We start from the raw sequence: 19,005 nt of genomic DNA on the forward strand, positions 1-19,005 counted from the left end.
TGGCTGCGAAAAATTATCATGAGTGTCAGTAAATTGTTGCTGAGTTTCACAACTATGGCCAAAAATGATAGAAAAATTTTGAACCATTATGAAGTTGCTATGTAGAAAATTTGAAAAAGTAATTTTTTGGATATTGGTAGAGCTAATGTCCCTCTACTTGTACAACTAATTACCACCTCTGTGACTCAAGTATCCACGCCTGTAGAACCTTTCAAAGATCGTCATTTTTCAACTTCAATGAGTCGCCACCTGTCCACCTTGAATCCATACGACAAATTTTTTGTACTATGACTATTAAAATTCCATTCCCTATCGATTGCAACCCCAATCAGTTCTATCGCACCCACAGAGCACTCTAGGGAGCCTTGGTCCGCGTGCTCCGGACTGCACGGATGAAAATCAAAAATTTTTGTGGAACGTTGTTCAGGGTCACAAGCAGACTAAGAATATCCAAAAATATCAAATTTGCGACGACATGTTTAATTAAACTCCATTCAACCACACCGTGACATAGTATGTAAAATAACTAAAAATACTTTTTGAGAGAAAATAGAAATCATCCACGAATACAGCCTTTAAAATTCACATCGACCTAGTTGAATGACTTTCCTTCATAAAAGATGTTTGTTGGTAGTCATGAATGTCATGATTGCTATCGCTATAAAGCTTAGACCTCAGGCTAAATAGTTACTATATTTTTTTGATCAAACAAGTCACCAGTAGGGTCCAAACAGTCTTCGAAGCTTCCCGCAGGTCCAAAAAAACGAAAAATCGATCTAATTAAAAATTTTCCCATCGAAATATTTTCTTGTTATGTTATTCTTACTCGTGGTGCCGCCCTCTACAAAAACCACTAAAAACATTTCATGTCCACGAAGGGTCAAATAAAACAAGGCATCAGAACAGTCGGAGCGTTTGCTGCGACTTAGCCCCGTACAACCCGTAATCCTATTTCGTCCGCAACCATAATACGTCCGTAGCCCTAATAAGCCCGAAACCCTAATACGTCTACAACCCTCTAATGCGTCTGTTACCAAAATGCAAGTCGAGTTGGGCATTGTCAAATTTACTGAAACTGTTCATTTTTAAAATTGCGCATAGCGCAATTACGAAAGCCCGTACGAAGTACCCTTCAAATAAAACCAACAATTTACGACATTATTTTAGAAACCCAAAATTTTTTGCCAACTTTCCATTGGGTATTCAATTACCTCTCAAATGAAACAAAAACTAGCAAAATCGGTTGAGATTTACTCGATTTATGTGCAAAAAGCACTTAGGGCCGAGTAGCGGCCTTAGTCCAAGGACCCAAATTTGAAACTTTTTTCGCCACGTTCTTTTCAGTATTCAATTACCTTCCATAAAAAACTAAATCTAGCAAAATCGGATGAGATTTACTCGATTTATGTGCAAAAAACACTTAGGTCCGAATAGCGGCCTTAGTCCAAGGGCCCAAATTTGAAACTTTTTTCGCCACGTTCTTTTCAGTATTCAATTACCTTCCATAAAAAACTAAATCTAGCAAAATCGGATGAGATTTACTCGATTTATGTGCAAAAAACACTTAGGGCCGAGTAGCGGCCTTAGTCCAAGGGCCCAAATTTGAAACTTTTTTCGCCATCATTCTATTCGGCATTCAATTATCTCTCAAATGAAACAAAAACTAGCAAAATCGGATGAGATTTACTCGATTTATGTGCAAAAAACACTTAGGGCCGAGTAGCGGCCTTAGTCCAAGGGCCCTAATTTGAAACTTTTTTCGTCACGTTCTTTTCGGTATTCAATTACCTTCCATAAAAAACTAAAACTAGCAAAATCGGATGAGATTTACTCGATTTATGTGCAAAAAACACTTAGGGCCGAGTAACGACCTTTGAGCCCTCCCAACAAGCCCACGTTGCATCTTACCCAAAAACAATGTTCAGCAACTTTGTTCTACTCGTCAATACCTTTCATTTGATATATCACAAGCAGATATTGCGTGCGTATTTCGGTAGATATCGTCGAAAGACTGAAAAACACCTATAGGGCCCTAGCTCTGGAGGGGCCGACCCTACCATGCCCATTTTCGAACTTGACCTTACTTTTGTCGATACCAATCGGGGAAAAAAAGAATTTTGAAAAAAGGTTGTGATTTGCTCCAGCTAGAGGGGTCACGGACGGACGGACGGACGGACGGACGGACGGACGGACATTTTTTTTATTGCGGATTCGTCATCTATTAACATAACCAAATGCTTTGCCCTTACTGTCTGCTTCCAATTCGACGTGTTACAAACGGCATATTAATCTTATAAGCCCCCAGTACTTCGTACGGGGCTAAAAAATTTCAAACTCACCGTAGCCAATGAATGCGATGAAAGTGCACGCTATGTGTAGAAGAGAAAATGTTGCATTTAGTTACCAAGAACGAGCGTAGCGATCATTTCCTACTGTTTGGATTGGAAAATATTTCGAAAACCCGCTATACGTGTTACCTCATATCAGTTCTAAATTACAAGCGGCCTCCAACCAAACAGTATAGATGCGTCATTGTGACAATATTTATTGAAAGAAACAACACAGAAAATCGAATATTTTTTCGGTGAAAATCATTCACATCATTTAATAAATTGGAATCATAAATAGAATAAAAGTTATTTAAATAAAATCTTAAATCTTAAATCAAAAAAATCTATGAATAATGCAATAAATGCTCTAAGGTCATTTCACAAAATAATGAACAAAAGCACAACAATCTCACTATAAATTCTAGATCTACGAAAATTGAAAAAACATCATCATCAACTCAATAAAGCAAAACATTTTGTCACATTGTGGATTCTTGCGAATGGGATCCACTGCATTGTGTATACAAATATTGTCTATCTGGTTGATTTGTGAAAAATGAATAATTTAGCATTAAAAATTATGGAGATCATTCATTGGAAGTGTATCGCATACATATATCAGCCAGCCATTGTAATAACATACCATTCAAAACGTATGCTGCTGTTTACCACACAGTAAAGCTCTCATCAGTAGTCCATTCATTAGCATAATGATCCGTTCTTTTGTCAGATTAATGGATTGGTTGTCGATCGATGGATAAATTATCATGAGCTACGAGTATCGTGAGAGGTTGTAAAGTCTTTAAAAACACAGGAACATTTCACTTGATTCTATGTGAATATCAGGATATGACTAGAATATCTCGATGAATATTTTTGGCGGGAATCTAAGCCATTACACCGCTGGTTCACCAATTCCTTTCAAAGACCTTCTTGATCTCACTGACCGCTGCAGCATATTCGAACCGATTTCACCTCGGGTGGATGCACGCAACGAAGCACCGGTAGACGCACGTTGGAAGCTATTGGTTCCGATGGATTCGTCGTCATGTTTCCTATAAGAAAAATTTTAATTTCAACAAACGGCGGTATGAGCAATGATAAGAGATGAAATTACTTCGACTTGCATGGGAAGTCCCACATTTTCTGGTCGCGTCCGAACTCTTCGCCGTCTTTCAATGTTTGCGGCAATTCATGGTCTAATGTTTCCGGAAGAAACAGGCACAATGCACCACCGAAAATTCCAACAGCGCCCAGTATCAGTAGTGGTAGATCGGGCGACAGAATGCTCAAATACACCACGAATGGTGCAATGATGCTGGCTACGTATCCCATGATATGAATGAATGCCACACCTTGGGCTCGGATAACTGTTGGTAAGATTTCGGCCGCATATTGCATTCCAATGTTGTACGAAATGTTGACGCAGAAGCGTCCCATGATTGCCATGATAGCAGAGTACAAACCTATAGAGGGAACAGGGAGAGAGAGAATTTGAAATGTGAAATGGTCTATGATTAGTATATTCGAGCATTACCAGCAGGGAAAAACGTGGCCAAAATACTGAATACACCACTCAACACCATTGTTCCAAATGCCAACCATCTTCGACCCCATCGGTCCAAAGTGAAAGTCAAAAATATATCAGCCGGACATTCTAAAGTTCAGTAGAGTAACAGATTAGTTTCTGGTACCGATAATTCAGTTAATTAGGTCTTCTCACCTGTGGCAGCTGCAATGGTAAATGTTACGAAAACATTCAAACCTAACGCGCCCACATTCCTCACGTGCCCATCGAATACCAGCGATATCGCCATCCAAATGACAATTAAAAGAACGGTAATGTTTCGGAGACGGGGCGTCTTGAACAGATCCAAAATCGAGTACTGATTGTTATTCGATTCCTCTTCTTGCAATTTGTTGCAACTGTCGGTGAAGGTTTTGTACACTTTCGGGTCGATTTTCTTTCCGTTGATGCGTTCGAATTTCTTTAAGATTAAAACTGCTTTGTCAATTTTGCCCTGCGACACCAACCATCTGGCTGATTCTGGGACAACGAATGGAGTGAATACGGCCAACAGCAATGGAGCTGATGTCACGATCGCTAGTAGTTTCCAGTCGTCGCACCAGATCGCTATCCAGGGTAAAATAGAAGCGGCGAATGTGAAGAACAGGGCGATGGACATGTTAGCGACGAATGTACGCCATTTGGGGCCAACGTATTCGAGAACTGAAACGAGGTGGGGAAAGATACATTTGTATGTTGAATAACAATCGTTTCTCCTGAGACTGCTCCGACTGCTCATTAAAAAATTCTTTCATCTTTCTAACAACAGCAATTACAGCACCTTCGCAGCTGTTTTAAATTCCTATTTGGAACACAGAATCTGAAAGCTCACATAAGCTGAAACTCTTCAAAAAATAAACCTCCTCAAAAGCTCAGGAACTTGAAAAGGTATTAAAGCTCACGCAGGCCTTACGTTTCCCTAATTCTCCCACACGCCTATTTTCAAAGTATCCTTTGTCTAATACTCGGACTATTACCAGTGACTCTACCTCCATATCTGATTGGACGATCGATTACAATTCGATAATTTCGATCCATTATTACCGGAACCAAAATTGAGTCACGTCGTACCAGTCGTGACTCATTAATATATCTTGTCAAATACTCATCAAAATCACTATATGAGACAGTCACTTCCTACCTAACATTTATTAACCGAAATATCAAACTACACCTTTACGGATCTCGAACCATTAGCGTCATCAGTCATCATACATCCTATTGAGAAATCTAATTAATTAATTAATTGAACATAATCCCCAGCTATCAAATTTGCAATAAACTTGATATTATTCGCTCCTCTAATTATTCGTCTCATTCTTTATTTATTTAGCACATTTGATTAAAATGTTTATTCAATGCCAGTCAAGAACGATCACCTGTACGCTCAGAAATCATTTACTAGTTTAGTTCGATGTGTATTTCTGTAAAAATCAATTGTGGTCGACCTTCTGTACATTTATTATAAGCATTTGTTCATACGATATACAATCACAACAACAACAAAACAAAACTATCAAAAGTGATCTCTTTTTTCACGAATGATAAATAAAAAAAAACGGTAAACTAGTTCGCGTTCACAGATGAACATAAGTTCTGTTCACATTTTATGCGTAGGGATTCCATTTCAGATGTACTTAATACTTTTAATGTTTCTACAATCTACATATTAAATCGTTGTAATTTAATCAAAATGTAATGTTTTCGCAGCAAATAAAAAAAAAGATCTTTTGACATATCCTCATCCATTCGTCTAGTAAATATTACACAATCAGACCTTCAAATTGTTCAATTATTCAAATAAATTAAAGTTGTTTTTTTCTCGAGAAGAATTAAAATTAAATTTAATATAAATAGGTGAATCATTCACTCAGGAGGTGGTCAGGGAGATTAGATAGTAATTGAAATCAATTTTTTATTCTATTCAAAAACTAAGAACGGATGAGAAGTCGTAATACGATAAGAAAATATGTGAATTACAGTTAAGGTCAACCAAATTTGCGTCTAAGTTTGCTTCAGTTGTTTTGCCACCTGTTCCTATCACATAAACACACTGGTTGTACTAGTTTAACCGTCTAACGAGTTTATGCCAGCGTGTGAGCAACGCACAAACCAAGCACTTGATCCGATTTTTTAACGGTCATTTTTTGTATGGAACGTCGAAACACAGTGGAATTATATCAACATCAAAAACCAAATGATAAGTTCTGACTACCTCGTTGACCAGGACTCCCATAACAATTCGGTTCCTGTGCCGGGTTTGCGATGTGTTAGTGGTAAAATAAAACCGTATGCAGTGTGTATGTATGAGTGGTTCAGCTAAGCAGCTGAAGTAAAAGATATAAAATTGGTTAACTTTACGAGTGGCCCTTCAAAAAAAAAAGTTTCTATGAAGATCGAGCGCGATTTATACAAAAATGCTGACTCGCCTTCTTTTTTTTAAACTTTTTTATTTTCAAACTCCAAACGCTTTTTTTCTATTTTATTCCCACTGTAAACATTACGTTTTTGTGATTATCCGTTTTTCTCTACGAAACAAAAACATAAATTTGTTGCAAAATTTCTTAAAACAAAACAAGGTGATAGATCGGGGGAGCAAAAACCTGTTTACTCCACTTTGAAATTAGGGGAGAAAATAGATAGTTTCTACCCCGAACTGTCATCAGACAAAGCGTCAACAAAAAATACTATTCTTTACGTCTTTTGAGTGGAGAAGATAAGGTTAATCACACTTCAAATAAAAAGCCTCCTTTTATACTGGCATTTTCAAGGCAGTTACAATGCACACAATAGGCTCAACCGGAAAATCTGAGGGTTTTGCAAACGTAGATGTCGTTCAAGCTATTCAGCGTGTCGTTTGCCTCAACAATAACACATTCAACGAAGGTTCAAGAGATGTTCTTGTGATTTTGTGCGCCTTTTTTTCATGGGGAAGGTCTGCTAAAATCACACTTTTGTATCTATGTTGTTACTACTTCTCCTTTCCGTTTCTCTGAAGAACAGCTTCGATACGAAAGTGTAATTTTTTGCGTGGGCAAAACAGGACAATATTTTTAAAAACTTGTAAAAATTCTCTTTTAGCTTAAGAATCACACAGAAAATTAAATGCGTCTGTCGACGTTTTTCATTAATATGCAGTTCAATAATACCATTTATCATCAGGCCATGGCGATAGTGGTACTCGATACAGTGCTCTATCGAACACGAATAAGTCTGGCGAATCATAATGGAAATAAATTTCAATTTCTTACTAAACTCAACTACTCGTGGCCAGTGTATGAATCCAAGGAATCCAAGATCCTTTAGGGATCCACAAATTTATTTATTTTACATTTTTTTGAGTCCACCATCCAACAAATCTTATAGACCTACCACCGAATGAACAGTTAGGTTATCTAACTCAGTTAATAAAACATACAATTAATCAGCACACAATATTGTTCTGTCTATAACAAAGGATTTAATTATCTCGATTCTTAAGCTCGTACTTTTTTCATTATTATTGTTATGTGCTTAAAATGCACTTTCAGTTGCTGCCGTTAAATTGCTCGTTAAAACATTTCATATTTATGCATGAAAATGTAGGTCGTTTCACAAAGAACATGTGTGTCATAATTGTTTGTCGTCTTAGTTTTCTAAATCATTTTCATTCGAAAAGTATTTGTCATTACAACAGCCACATTTCATATTGATTGTCGTAAAGAATTTTTGTTATTTCTCATTCATTAATTAATTTATTAATTATGAGGCTAGAAACTTAATCGCGTTATTTTAACGCAAATAAATTATACCTCACTGACTCGGCAGCTTGGCAGTTAGGTAATTTACCTTGGACATTATATTGTATGAGTATAATTGACACCGAATATTGTGTTCGATTCGAGGTTTTATACAGAATGGAGTCAACGATTCTGTATCAAAAACTTTATGATAAAATGGGCAAAGTCCACAGAAAGATGTGCACCTAAATTATGTAAACGCTGAAAGTAAGGCCGAAAACACATTAGCAATTTTGCCTTGATGGGATCGACAATTATGCTGCGTCACAGCACTGCTCCTAGCATAAACACTGAAGTGACAAGTGCCAAATTTGGAGACTTTAGTGATAAGAGCCGCTTAGGATTGTTTGTATTGTACGTTTTTGCAAAAATTCTATTAATATAGTAAGTGCTACAACGAACTGAACTTGCGCTGCACTTGAATTCACCCGAAACTCGGTTTTTTTATGAATTTGCATTATTACGTTCATTGGCTTATACAAGTACCAAGTTCTTGCACTTGTATTATTCCCTTGACTGTAAGTCATGGGTTTTACAAAAGAAAATACGTACGTACGAACGTTCACGTTCACTTTGATTAAAAATGTATGGAAATGTGATGAAAAAACGTTAAATGTTAAAATTTTGTGCCCTTTGTTAACACGATAACTTGAGTAAATCTCAACCGATTTTCAAAAACTTTTTTTAGTCGACGAAGTATTGAAATCCTCAGGTCAAGTTCGAAAATGGGCGGTATCGGTTCAACCATCTGGCAGTAGTTCTCGAAAGAAGCCTTTTCTGCCCTTCTTCTAAATGTGTTTTGTGGCCATCAACATACAAAATTACATTTCATTGAAATAAATCAATAAATCATTGCCAATAAAAATACTATTGAGAAGCTCAGACAAACAGTCAAGGGATCTGACCCACCCAACAGGTGGGACCTAGTATATTCGCTGGTAATTATGTTTGAACTATGTATATAAACATTCGAATATGATTCACTCCAGAAATCATTTCCGCGGAAAAAATATTTTCATTCTGAAATACCAAACTACAATTACCAAATACCCAATGAGTATACTGACGGCTTCCACTCATCATTCACAATCAAACAATCATAAGAAAAAAATTGTTTATACAAAACAAAGCCAACGATTTTTTTACGTTGGTTAATGCGACTTATGTTACCCAATATGTTCATTGAGAACTACAAATTTATCCCATCAATTTTACCGTAAAAAATAAATCATTCTGGAAAAACCAAGACAAAAAAACGACTCACCCAAAATGTACATCATCGTGAAGCAATTATCAAACGCAAATCCGACCAAAAAGCGACACAGCGTAAACGACCAAAAACTTCCAGTAAATGCCGTTGCAACACCAGCCGCAAAGCCCAATAAATTACAGCCACACAACGATGGTATGCGTCCGAACCGGTCAGCAATCCATCCGAACAATAAACCACCGATGATTGCACCGCAAAAGAACACCGATTGGGCAATGGTAGGTAGAGCGGCATTATCGCATACCCATTCCAACTGGAAAAAAATACGCACACGTGTGGTGATGAGCCAATTGATTTAATTTTGGAATTATGGAAAGTGGGCATTATGTTAGTATGTACAAATAGGGTCAGCTGTTGCGATGATTTTGATATAAATTTAGTCAAATGAAACGGTTTTAATGGTGAGATTAGGTGAGTAACGAAAGACTTATAGTTCGAAAGAGTTCACTGTCTTAAGCAACGAACTTTGAATGTTCATTGAAATTCTCAAGTGCGTCCACTAGACCGACTAGACCCCTAACTAATTAAAAAAAAACAACAAACAATCGAAACTGAAAACCATCAATAACTACTGGTTACATTACCTCTGTTGCGATTGTTGAGTACGGTATTTCAGTGGTATTGAATTCCCAACCATATTTACAAGGTTGAATCGGCCAAGATAGATCTGCAATTTTGGTGCCGTTTGCCAATGCCTCAGTAAAATTGACCGCATACATTGAGCACTTCGATCGACCGTCTAATTCTTGCGGAATGGCAAGCATTAATCTGCAATTTAATGAATGGGCATGATGTCAATCATTTTTCTCATTTATATATATCCGGTGCGAACGGTTCGTGTCTTGTTTGACTTCCAATAAATTCTATTTCACTACACACAACCGAAGTGAGCACCTTGAACTTGAGCAAATTGTTCGTAATAATAAAATGTTTGTTTTTTTGCACTCGCTATTTCTCTTGAGTACCACATCACTCTTACTATTAAGTGACATTGAACAGAACAAATTTTTTTATTATTATTATTATTTTATTAAGCTTGCATATAGTGCAGCGTTGTATTACACGAAAGCATTTGGTGATACTGACCTTCGTGGGAATTGTTTTTTTTTGCATTTTGGTGTAGACATTAGTTGGGTCTTTTGTTTCGCAAATTGTTTTTTCGTTTTAATTGACCATGTAAATTTTGAATTCAATTTAAATCGGAGCACGTGTTTTATATGCCCTGGAGAGATTTTATTGCGTTATGGACAAGAGAAGTGAAATGGTTGGCATTTTTTTCCGGTGAATGTTTTTTAAGCAGGAAATTTCGTCGTTATAGAGAACTATTGGCTGTGTTGGAATATTATTGAATGAGTTCGAAATAAGTTGCTATGTGTTTTGGGATATGGTGCCGCCTTAAAGGTAATAGAGATATGACATGATTCATGCAAAAAAGCCATTGTCCTGTAAAATATTAAACTAAAGGTCCATCAAACTAGAAAAGAGTGGGCAGGGTAGCCACAAAATAAAGTAAAAAGGTAAGGTCGCACACATAATATTGTTCACAGAATTTTTCTTAAAACACTCGGCGAGGTGAAATTCGTGAACCCCATTTTATCGCCATTTTCATCTACCTGTTCCACCGATGTGAACTGATCGTCCTAGAACTATTGTTATTGGGAAAATATATGCAGTAGCTATCAAGTGACACCATTCTGAAGTTGATATTCAAAGAATATGTAATTTACCAACGCACTTCAAGCAAAAGTGCTTCGAGTGACAGCTGCCAAATAGAGTACTATTTTGTCTGAAATAAAAATGTGTTCGACACACTGTCCCGTTTTAGTACCCTATTTAGAGAATCACTCATGCTTGAAGTGCGTTGAATTTACGCAACGCATTTAATGGTCAAAATGTTACCTTTGGCGCCTGGTGTCATTTTGTAGGGGATTAGGTTTTGCAAGCAATAAGCCAATGACTATTTTTGGGAAAACGTAACCACATATTTTGGAAAAATTGAAGAAAATATGGAAAAATGTTGGTAGGACATAGCCAATTTGCTCGTGCTATGTACTGTGGACAGCCACTCATCTCTAAATATATAAAACGTTTGAGTTCACCAGTAAGTGACCAAATAGCTTAATTCATAGCACTGTAGGAGAGCTGTTCTTACTGACATTTGCTTCTTCCTTATTCGTAAAATTGGAGAATGTAGTTTTCGGACAGATAAATCTTAGATAAAAGACAAGCGATATCTCGAATTCGCTCGCACAAACGTTGCTAATCTTAGAATCTGCTGTTCAACAGTTATGCCAGCAAAGATCACTGGCCGAATAATTACAAAACACGAAAGTTAACTTGCCGGGCACGTACTTTATAACTCATTGCAACACATCCACGAGCTTTGTTTGTTCAACCGATATATTACATAAAAACGAGCTTTAAAGTATACCTAGCAATTTAATTGACATGTTTTCTAATAATTATACGTTAACACCCAACCCACACTGCATTCGCTAAGTGTACACATTTAATTGGTACAACAAATCCGTTTTCAAGATTGTATAGGTAATCTACGATCAAGATTTCAATGTTAAAATCTTCTTGAGATTTACATTCCTGTTAGAACTTGTCTCTGGATGTCTGGATGTGACACAATAGCTTTAATGAAACATTTAGTAGATTAGGACTACTGTGTCTGAAAATCCCACGTAATTTAGCTCAAAGTACAGTGTTTAGCCTTCCATTAACATTGAACAAAACAAAGGTTTAAAACTTGCAAAAGAGTATTATGTCTTGAGTCCCTACTGCACAAAATACCATTTTATTTTACAATCTTCTTGTGTTCTATGAAAAATAAAAACCGGAAGCTATCGACCCCACTTCCAGCAGAAACAGTAAGATCTATTGCCATTATTTGCACACAATAAAACCATAAACACAATTTTTAAAAATGTGTATTACGTTTGTCGACTCAACGTCTTTTATAGACGCTATGCTCCATTGAATAAGCCACCAATTAAAACGTATATTTCGTTATTATAAGAATTATAATCTAACCATAGTTCTGTGCCAAGCCGTAATGGCCTTCGTTAGATTTATAATATGAACAATTTTGTACTAAAAAAAATGCTCAACACCAACCGATTACACATTAGACGATTTGTAATTGTTATGGATTCAGAATTGCATTAAATCATTAAAACAATATTTAACAAGTTGGAATTGAGCATTGAAGAAGTGATTTGGTTAGCACTTAATACCGACTTATCAGAAACGATAAATTATGAACAATCAAAAAATAACTTAAATTGAGGAATCGTGACATGATCGGAGGTAAATCATTAATTTTTCATTCTTCTAACTGAAAATGTATTACTGCGGTAAAGCCCACTTGACCTGAGATCTAGGTCAATTGTTGATTAAATTTTAGTAATTTTTCAAAAAGTTAATTGAATTCAAACTACATTTTACCAGCTTATTAGGAGGAAAATTACCAACCTCAACTTTGGTGTTAGCCCGGTAATAATTGTACGGATAATCGCTGCAGGTAATAATATAAGTATATCGAACTTGAGTGCAAGTTTGAATGTACGTACACCACACAACCCCGCTTGATCTTGAATTTGTTCATTAATTAAGTATGAAAATTAATTATGGTTCGGTTTGTTACACACTAATGAAACGATAAATTGTGCATTCGTTATGCGGATATCCTATTTGTTTGTAAAAAAAGAATGACCGAAATTGTTTTAATTAACTTGTTCCATCAGTACCGCATAATTGATGACTTAGTTGGACTTGTCGACATTTTTCTTTAATTTTTCGTTGGGTTGACAATGTTTTTTGGTAATGGTTAAAGATAGATGTATTAGGTGATATTGAGCATCAAATGAATGGTAGATTGCGTACACTTGCTTGTAATTCCGATAGGAATGTTACATCCCGATATTCGTGTTTCAATCAAAAGGAGAAAGGAGTTTCTAAATTTAGGTAAGGGGCCGTTCATAAATTACGTAACGCAAAAATTGATAATTTTCAGACCCCCCCCGGGTCTGTAACGCTAAAATGTATGGAACTTTAAAAAAAATGTATGGACCGTAACGCCAGGTCAACACCCCCCCCCGGGTATTTGCGTTACGTAATTTATGAACGGCCCCTAATATAATTGTACACGTTGAAGCATACTTAGTGGAAGCCCGAAAAATGATAAGCCCAATTTCTAATTCATTCGATCATTACCTCAATCCTTTGTATTTCATCTGATATCGACACAAAATTAAAACAATAAATGATGGACGCGCTGATCTAAGTTTATTGCAAAATTTATGTAAAAACTAATGAAGTAAAAGATTTTCTATCAACCTGTGATACGTTTTTCTCAATCGTTTTCACGGAAATATTTTTGCAATCAAATCTACTACATCAGATGGTTCGGTAACACCTGGAGCCATTATTGCAATTCTCTTTAATTGTTTATAATAAATGAAAATTCGTGGGCAAACTTCAAGTCAAATAATGACTTTAGGTAGCACCCATCGCAACACCCACAAACTAATTAATTTAAGACAAATGACTGCATAATGTTCCACGTGATGCTTTCTTTGGACGTAACAATTTAATTAAAATGAACTTCTCGATATAAGATTTCGACGAGGAAAATTCATACCAAAAGCATTGAAGTGCAAGATTTTGTTTATTTTTCTTCAAAATATTTAGACCAAGCCACAACAGCTTGACTTAAAATTTGTTAGTCTCAGTGTAGTCGAGCTTTATCATGTTATCGGCACTATTAACGACTAGGTATTAAATATGGTGAAAGATCCGATTCACTATCTGTGAAATGGATAGGGTGTAACTAACCAGTTTATCCTGAGTATCCTGATTTGGGAATTATCTAAGTTCTGGGACACTTGGTATTTTCTACAAAAAAATTCACACTCGACGAAAATTGTGTATTTTTAACAAGTAAGATTTTCAGTATAAGAATACCAAGCCCAAGTGTTTCAGTAGTTACCAACTCGTGAAATGATCTATTTCGGATTTTGTTTGATAGAATTAATACCTAAAGTGTTGAAGAGGAGCACTTTTTGATCAGCAACTGATCGTTGCTCTCTGTTAATATTAGTTTAGATCACAGAACACTAGAATTGGTAAATGGATATGTTTGCGAATTATAAGAAAAATTAAATTACGTTGATTTTCCAATTTTACTCCGTATCAAATAGGCTGACGATGTTAATAGAAGCGGCTGAACATCATTAAAATTTCATTTTTATTATAATTTGCTAGTGTGACACGTCCCGTCCGTTTCGGCATTCAAATTTTCAAGGTATTCAAGTTAAATGATTTTCCCTCAAAAAGATTATTCTTCCCTAAATCAAAACATCAAACTCATTTTGTCAAGTTCAATCATACACCAGACTAAACGTAAAACTAAAACAAATCTTCACCGAATAACCGAAATAATTTCCATAACGAAGGACGATTTACTTCATTTAACTCGAATCTACATTAATCTGACTTTGATTCGAAACAATTTTTTTTCTTCCGATTGAATGGCAAATTTGATTTGAATTTTCGGAAATTTGTGTACCGTTTATGCAAATCACCTGATGTTATAAGCATTTCCTACTCAGATTTTGTTTTTAGCAATTAATGTCCATTACAGAAAAAAAAATGGAAATAAAACAGAAGTCATGAAATTGATGGTTAATTTGCAAGATCACAATTATATAACAAGTTCGTATTTGATGTTTGATTATAATAACATCGTCAACTGGGAGGCCGTTTTGCTTGGCTTATTAATTAACCTTACTCTACACACATTTAAAATAGTGGTTTTTCGTTACAACTTCACAAAAATTATCATAAAATGTAAAGCAGTTGTTACGCCTTTCTAATGAATATAAAATTCTCGGTGTAAAGTCACACGTGAATTGCGTATTATGTGAGAAACAAAGTGCAATTGAATCGTAGTTTTTGAGAAAAAAAAGTAACACATTTGTAGGTCGACAGTGAATATATAAAATTCACAGATCTGCTACTGTTATTGGATTGATTTAATTGATTGGAAGAAATTATTAAAATGAATTGAGTGATTGAATTAAAAAAAAAAATCAATGCGAAACGTCGGACAGATATTTGAACAGTAAGAAGGTGATATTGTTACCCATTGTAAACAAAACGTAAATATTTTTACGTTACGCCATAACGTCCCGACTCGTCAAAATAAAAATTTGGAACCTCGGACGTAATGTACTATTACTCATTGCTCTCACGGGAAATTTACCATTACTTTATTGAGATTTGCGATAAAGCTAACAGGTTTAGGAGTAAAATAACTGAATAAACTCAGCTCAAAATAAGTTTTTACTTTTCGTGGGTCTTGTTTGTTTCAATCGTTTTATTCGTTCCACATGCATTCCATGATACAAGAATAGCGCCTCACTTTTCATTTTCACTATTCTACATGTACGAGTGAGTATGGAACGACTATCTTTATGTTCCTGGTGAACGATGTGGAACGAATAAAACTGCAGAACGATAAGCACGCAAAAGCTTTATTTGTGTTGTTAAGTTTAGTTAAATGGAGAAACAGGACGTGCTGCATTGCGAATTATAACAAAAATGAAATTTCAAATAGACTGACGATGTTGTAGAAGTTTTTCTTCGATATTTTCAAATAAAGAACAAGAAAGAACGGACTTGGGACTTTCATTTTTCCTTTAATTCGATAATGTGACTTGTCCTTTTTCTGCATTTAACTATTCAATTTACGTTCTTGTTTGGAACTTTTTTGGAACTGCGACCCGTGCCGAAGGCAACAATTGCAATTGGCAAAGTAAGAAGTTCCAAACAAGGACGTAATCTACTACATACTTTTAGCGTTCGTTAGGAAAGCTTCTATTGTTGAACACAAATGGCAAGAGAAATTTATGTATTTGAAATCACCAGAGGCTATTATTGGGCATTTCGTTTTCCGAGATTTTTGAAAATTATCGAAATTTGATGAATTTACCTTAACTTACCAAAAATTCACAGAAGAAACATTTCGGTTATTTTTGGTAAGTTCAATAAGCTTTTGGGAAATTTCGATACTTTTCAGTACTTTTCGTATTTACCACAAATTCTCAATAATAGGCACTGCACGGAACTACATCAAATGAGTGAATGCAACAAGGGCAAAGAACACTAGTTAGTTGGATAGGAGTCATCTTTTTTAGCGAAACTGCGTTCATGGCTGTGATTAATTGAGTTGAAAAGTTACTTTTGGGTGGTACGTATTTCAATTAGTATTTCTTATTTTGTTAAATTAAACATTCGATTGGAAATTAAACAAAATTCTACAAATTTCTTGAACTACATGTTTTGAGACTCCACTCCTTGTTCGATACCATCAAAATTCACTAACCGACTAAGTAAGACTGAGATTACTCTTTTCATCAATGATGAATAATAATGCCTGCATCAATTGCGAATCAAACGAAAAGGATTCAAGCATCTCTTGCTCTGATAGTTCTTATTACTATTAAAAGCCTTCCATTTAGGAATATTGTTTGTTTACGTTCACACACGCATAACTATTCGCAAAACGAAATTGAAATTCTAGTTACCTTTCTTCTAAACTTAAATGTTCCAATTCCGGCACCCTGCACCAATGTTCTTCCGGTACGAGCGTCATGAATATTTGCGAAAAATACACAAATGCCACAAAAAAGGCGAACGGAATCATCAATAAAAACAGAATCTTTTGATAAAGTCCAAAATCGCCGATATGCGGCAACAGATCATCAAAATCCATGACAACATCGGATGGTACGGTTTTGTCCATATTTTTGTCATTTCGACCGATCGTCGGTATAACACATTGCAATGCTGATTTATCATTCTCGAACGCGTTATTTACGTATCCACGATCCTCCGTCACATTTGTAACGTTTTCTTGCGGTTTCGGTGCCATATTTTAGACAAACTTTTTATTCTCGTTTTCGTTTTAAAAGTGAAAGTTGATCTCAACAAAGGCACACAATTTTAACTTTTTTTTCAATAATTTTAAAAAATCAGGACTAGTCCACGGTCGGCCCGAATTGGTCAAATTCCCGATTATACAAAACTTATTACTGATACAACTTGATCTCACCGGAAACCACTATGTGTGTGATCACTCATAAGCAATAAGAAAAACTAAACTTTAACATCAGAACTTTTGATTTTTATAGTAAATCAGAGATCAGATGCTCGATTGTAAGCTACACGCACACATACACCATCGCAGAATCGATCATTGATCAGATGAATTCGTTTTTTTTTTATTCTGCTCAACTCAATTTACTCTGAGGACATTTTAGCCGTGCTTAATGCTGCACACAGAGTAGACAGGTATATACCAGAAGCTTGATGAATGTGCTTTGTGTATGTGAATGTGTGTGTCTCTATACCCACCACCATTCACTATAAATTTTACAATGAATTATTTCATTGAGAACACTAATGTACGACCAACTATTTCGTCTGAAGAGGTGGAAAAGACGTAATGTGTGATGTGCATTGGATACATACATATGTTGCGGTTATGCCTTTGTTGATATAAAGCGTTTGTTATTACACATGAATGTGCAGTAATTCTGTAGTTTGTTTAAATGCAAATAAAAAATATTTGAAATTATGCAATTTTGCAAAAATAACACTTTTCAGGTGAATTTTGCGATATGTTAGGTATTTAAATCGAGATTTCCGTTGATGGAAAAACCATGATCGAATTATACTTTCTTTGATAGCTAATTAGTCTCAAAATCTTTATTCATAGGCCCCTCAGAAATAATTATTAACCTTGCCTACGACTCCAATCACTAGTCAGGCCAAAAAATATTGTTCATGTCTTGGGGGAAAATAGCCACCAAAATCACTTTCCTCTTGATTATTTAATAACTACAACAAATCTTCTTCGGGAAAATGCCTCTTGTTATTTTTTTTTCTTCGCAGAGATCCTTATTTAAGTGTTTTAGCAACGCACTTCAAGCAAAAGTCATCATAGTCGACAGCTGCCAAATAGAGTACAATTTTTTATGAAATGCTTTTTTACAGTGTTCTACATTTGTGCGACACACTGTCAAGTTTCAGTAACCTATTTAGAGTACCAGGCATACTTTGAAGTGCGTTGATTATTCGAATAAGATCAGGGTAGTTTCTCTACTCTTCACTTTGTGTAGCATAAGCTAGATCATTATGAAATTCCGATTGAAATACGATTTTCCATCAGTTTTTCACCAGCTGAAGAATATTTGAGACGCATATGAAAACTTGAACAAAGTTTTATTTCTACCTTTTTGGACCATTTACATTTTTGATGATTTTCCTTCCAAGAAAATTCACCATTTGCACGTAACATCAGAAATGCTACTTCTTCGTTTGAAAAAAAAAATTGATTAATATTATCACCCGTGGCGGGTCCAAGCATCATCGTTCCCGTGTAGTATTCCTAAATTCCTATTATTAGCTGAAAAATAATGTTAATAAAACAATGAAGCCCACAAATTCTCAGTTCAACAGCGTAATTTCTTAAAATAAAGTTCTGCGATCGAGATTACACAGCTGGTTCTCTTTGTATTCTTTTATCGAAAAATAAAGTGTAACAACTGCGCGTTTCTTCTTATATTATCCAAGATGTGATAAGAAACTTCTTTTTTTGTCAAAAAATACCTCAATTAGAGCCTTCGGAATTTTAACATTTAACAGTATGGGCGTACAAATTCTGAACGGCTGCTTTTAAACACTCCACATGTACTCTTCACTACCTGAAAATGTGAAAGTGTCTAGCATCAGTCCTTAGACTGATCATATAGTTCGTCTAAGGAAAAAACTAAAAGGCTTTGGAAATACCCTCGTCTTAGGCCCCGAACTTTGGAAGCCTTTGTTGTGAAAAATGTTGTGTTTACATCGGGAAAAAGTTGGAAATTGCATTGCATAAACATCACCACCGAAATGTACTTTCCAACTTTCTCCCTCGTTGAACAAATAACTATTTTTCTTTTTCATACCTAGGACTAGAATAGTGCAACTTCGTCGCACTTTTTCTCG

General features: G+C 35.6%; 1 protein-coding gene across 1 annotated transcript; it reads right to left on the reverse strand.

Annotated features, from left to right (window-relative positions):
• Positions 1–2,611: 2,611 nt before the first annotated feature.
• On the reverse strand, positions 2,612–17,357 carry LOC119076669 (carcinine transporter). Its single transcript, XM_037183563.1, has 7 exons — positions 16,542–17,357; positions 9,531–9,714; positions 8,941–9,199; positions 4,054–4,560; positions 3,868–3,987; positions 3,448–3,796; positions 2,612–3,385 (listed from the first exon to the last, which is right to left on the reverse strand). The coding sequence occupies exons 1-7, from the start codon at positions 16,886–16,888 to the stop codon at positions 3,226–3,228; spliced, it is 1,926 nt and encodes a 641-aa protein (XP_037039458.1). The 5' UTR covers positions 16,889–17,357; the 3' UTR covers positions 2,612–3,225.
• Between the last annotated feature and the right edge of the window lie 1,648 nt (positions 17,358–19,005).

This window comes from Bradysia coprophila, unplaced genomic scaffold, assembly GCF_014529535.1.
Source record: "Bradysia coprophila strain Holo2 unplaced genomic scaffold, BU_Bcop_v1 contig_232, whole genome shotgun sequence".
NCBI classification, from domain to species: domain Eukaryota; kingdom Metazoa; phylum Arthropoda; class Insecta; order Diptera; family Sciaridae; genus Bradysia; species Bradysia coprophila.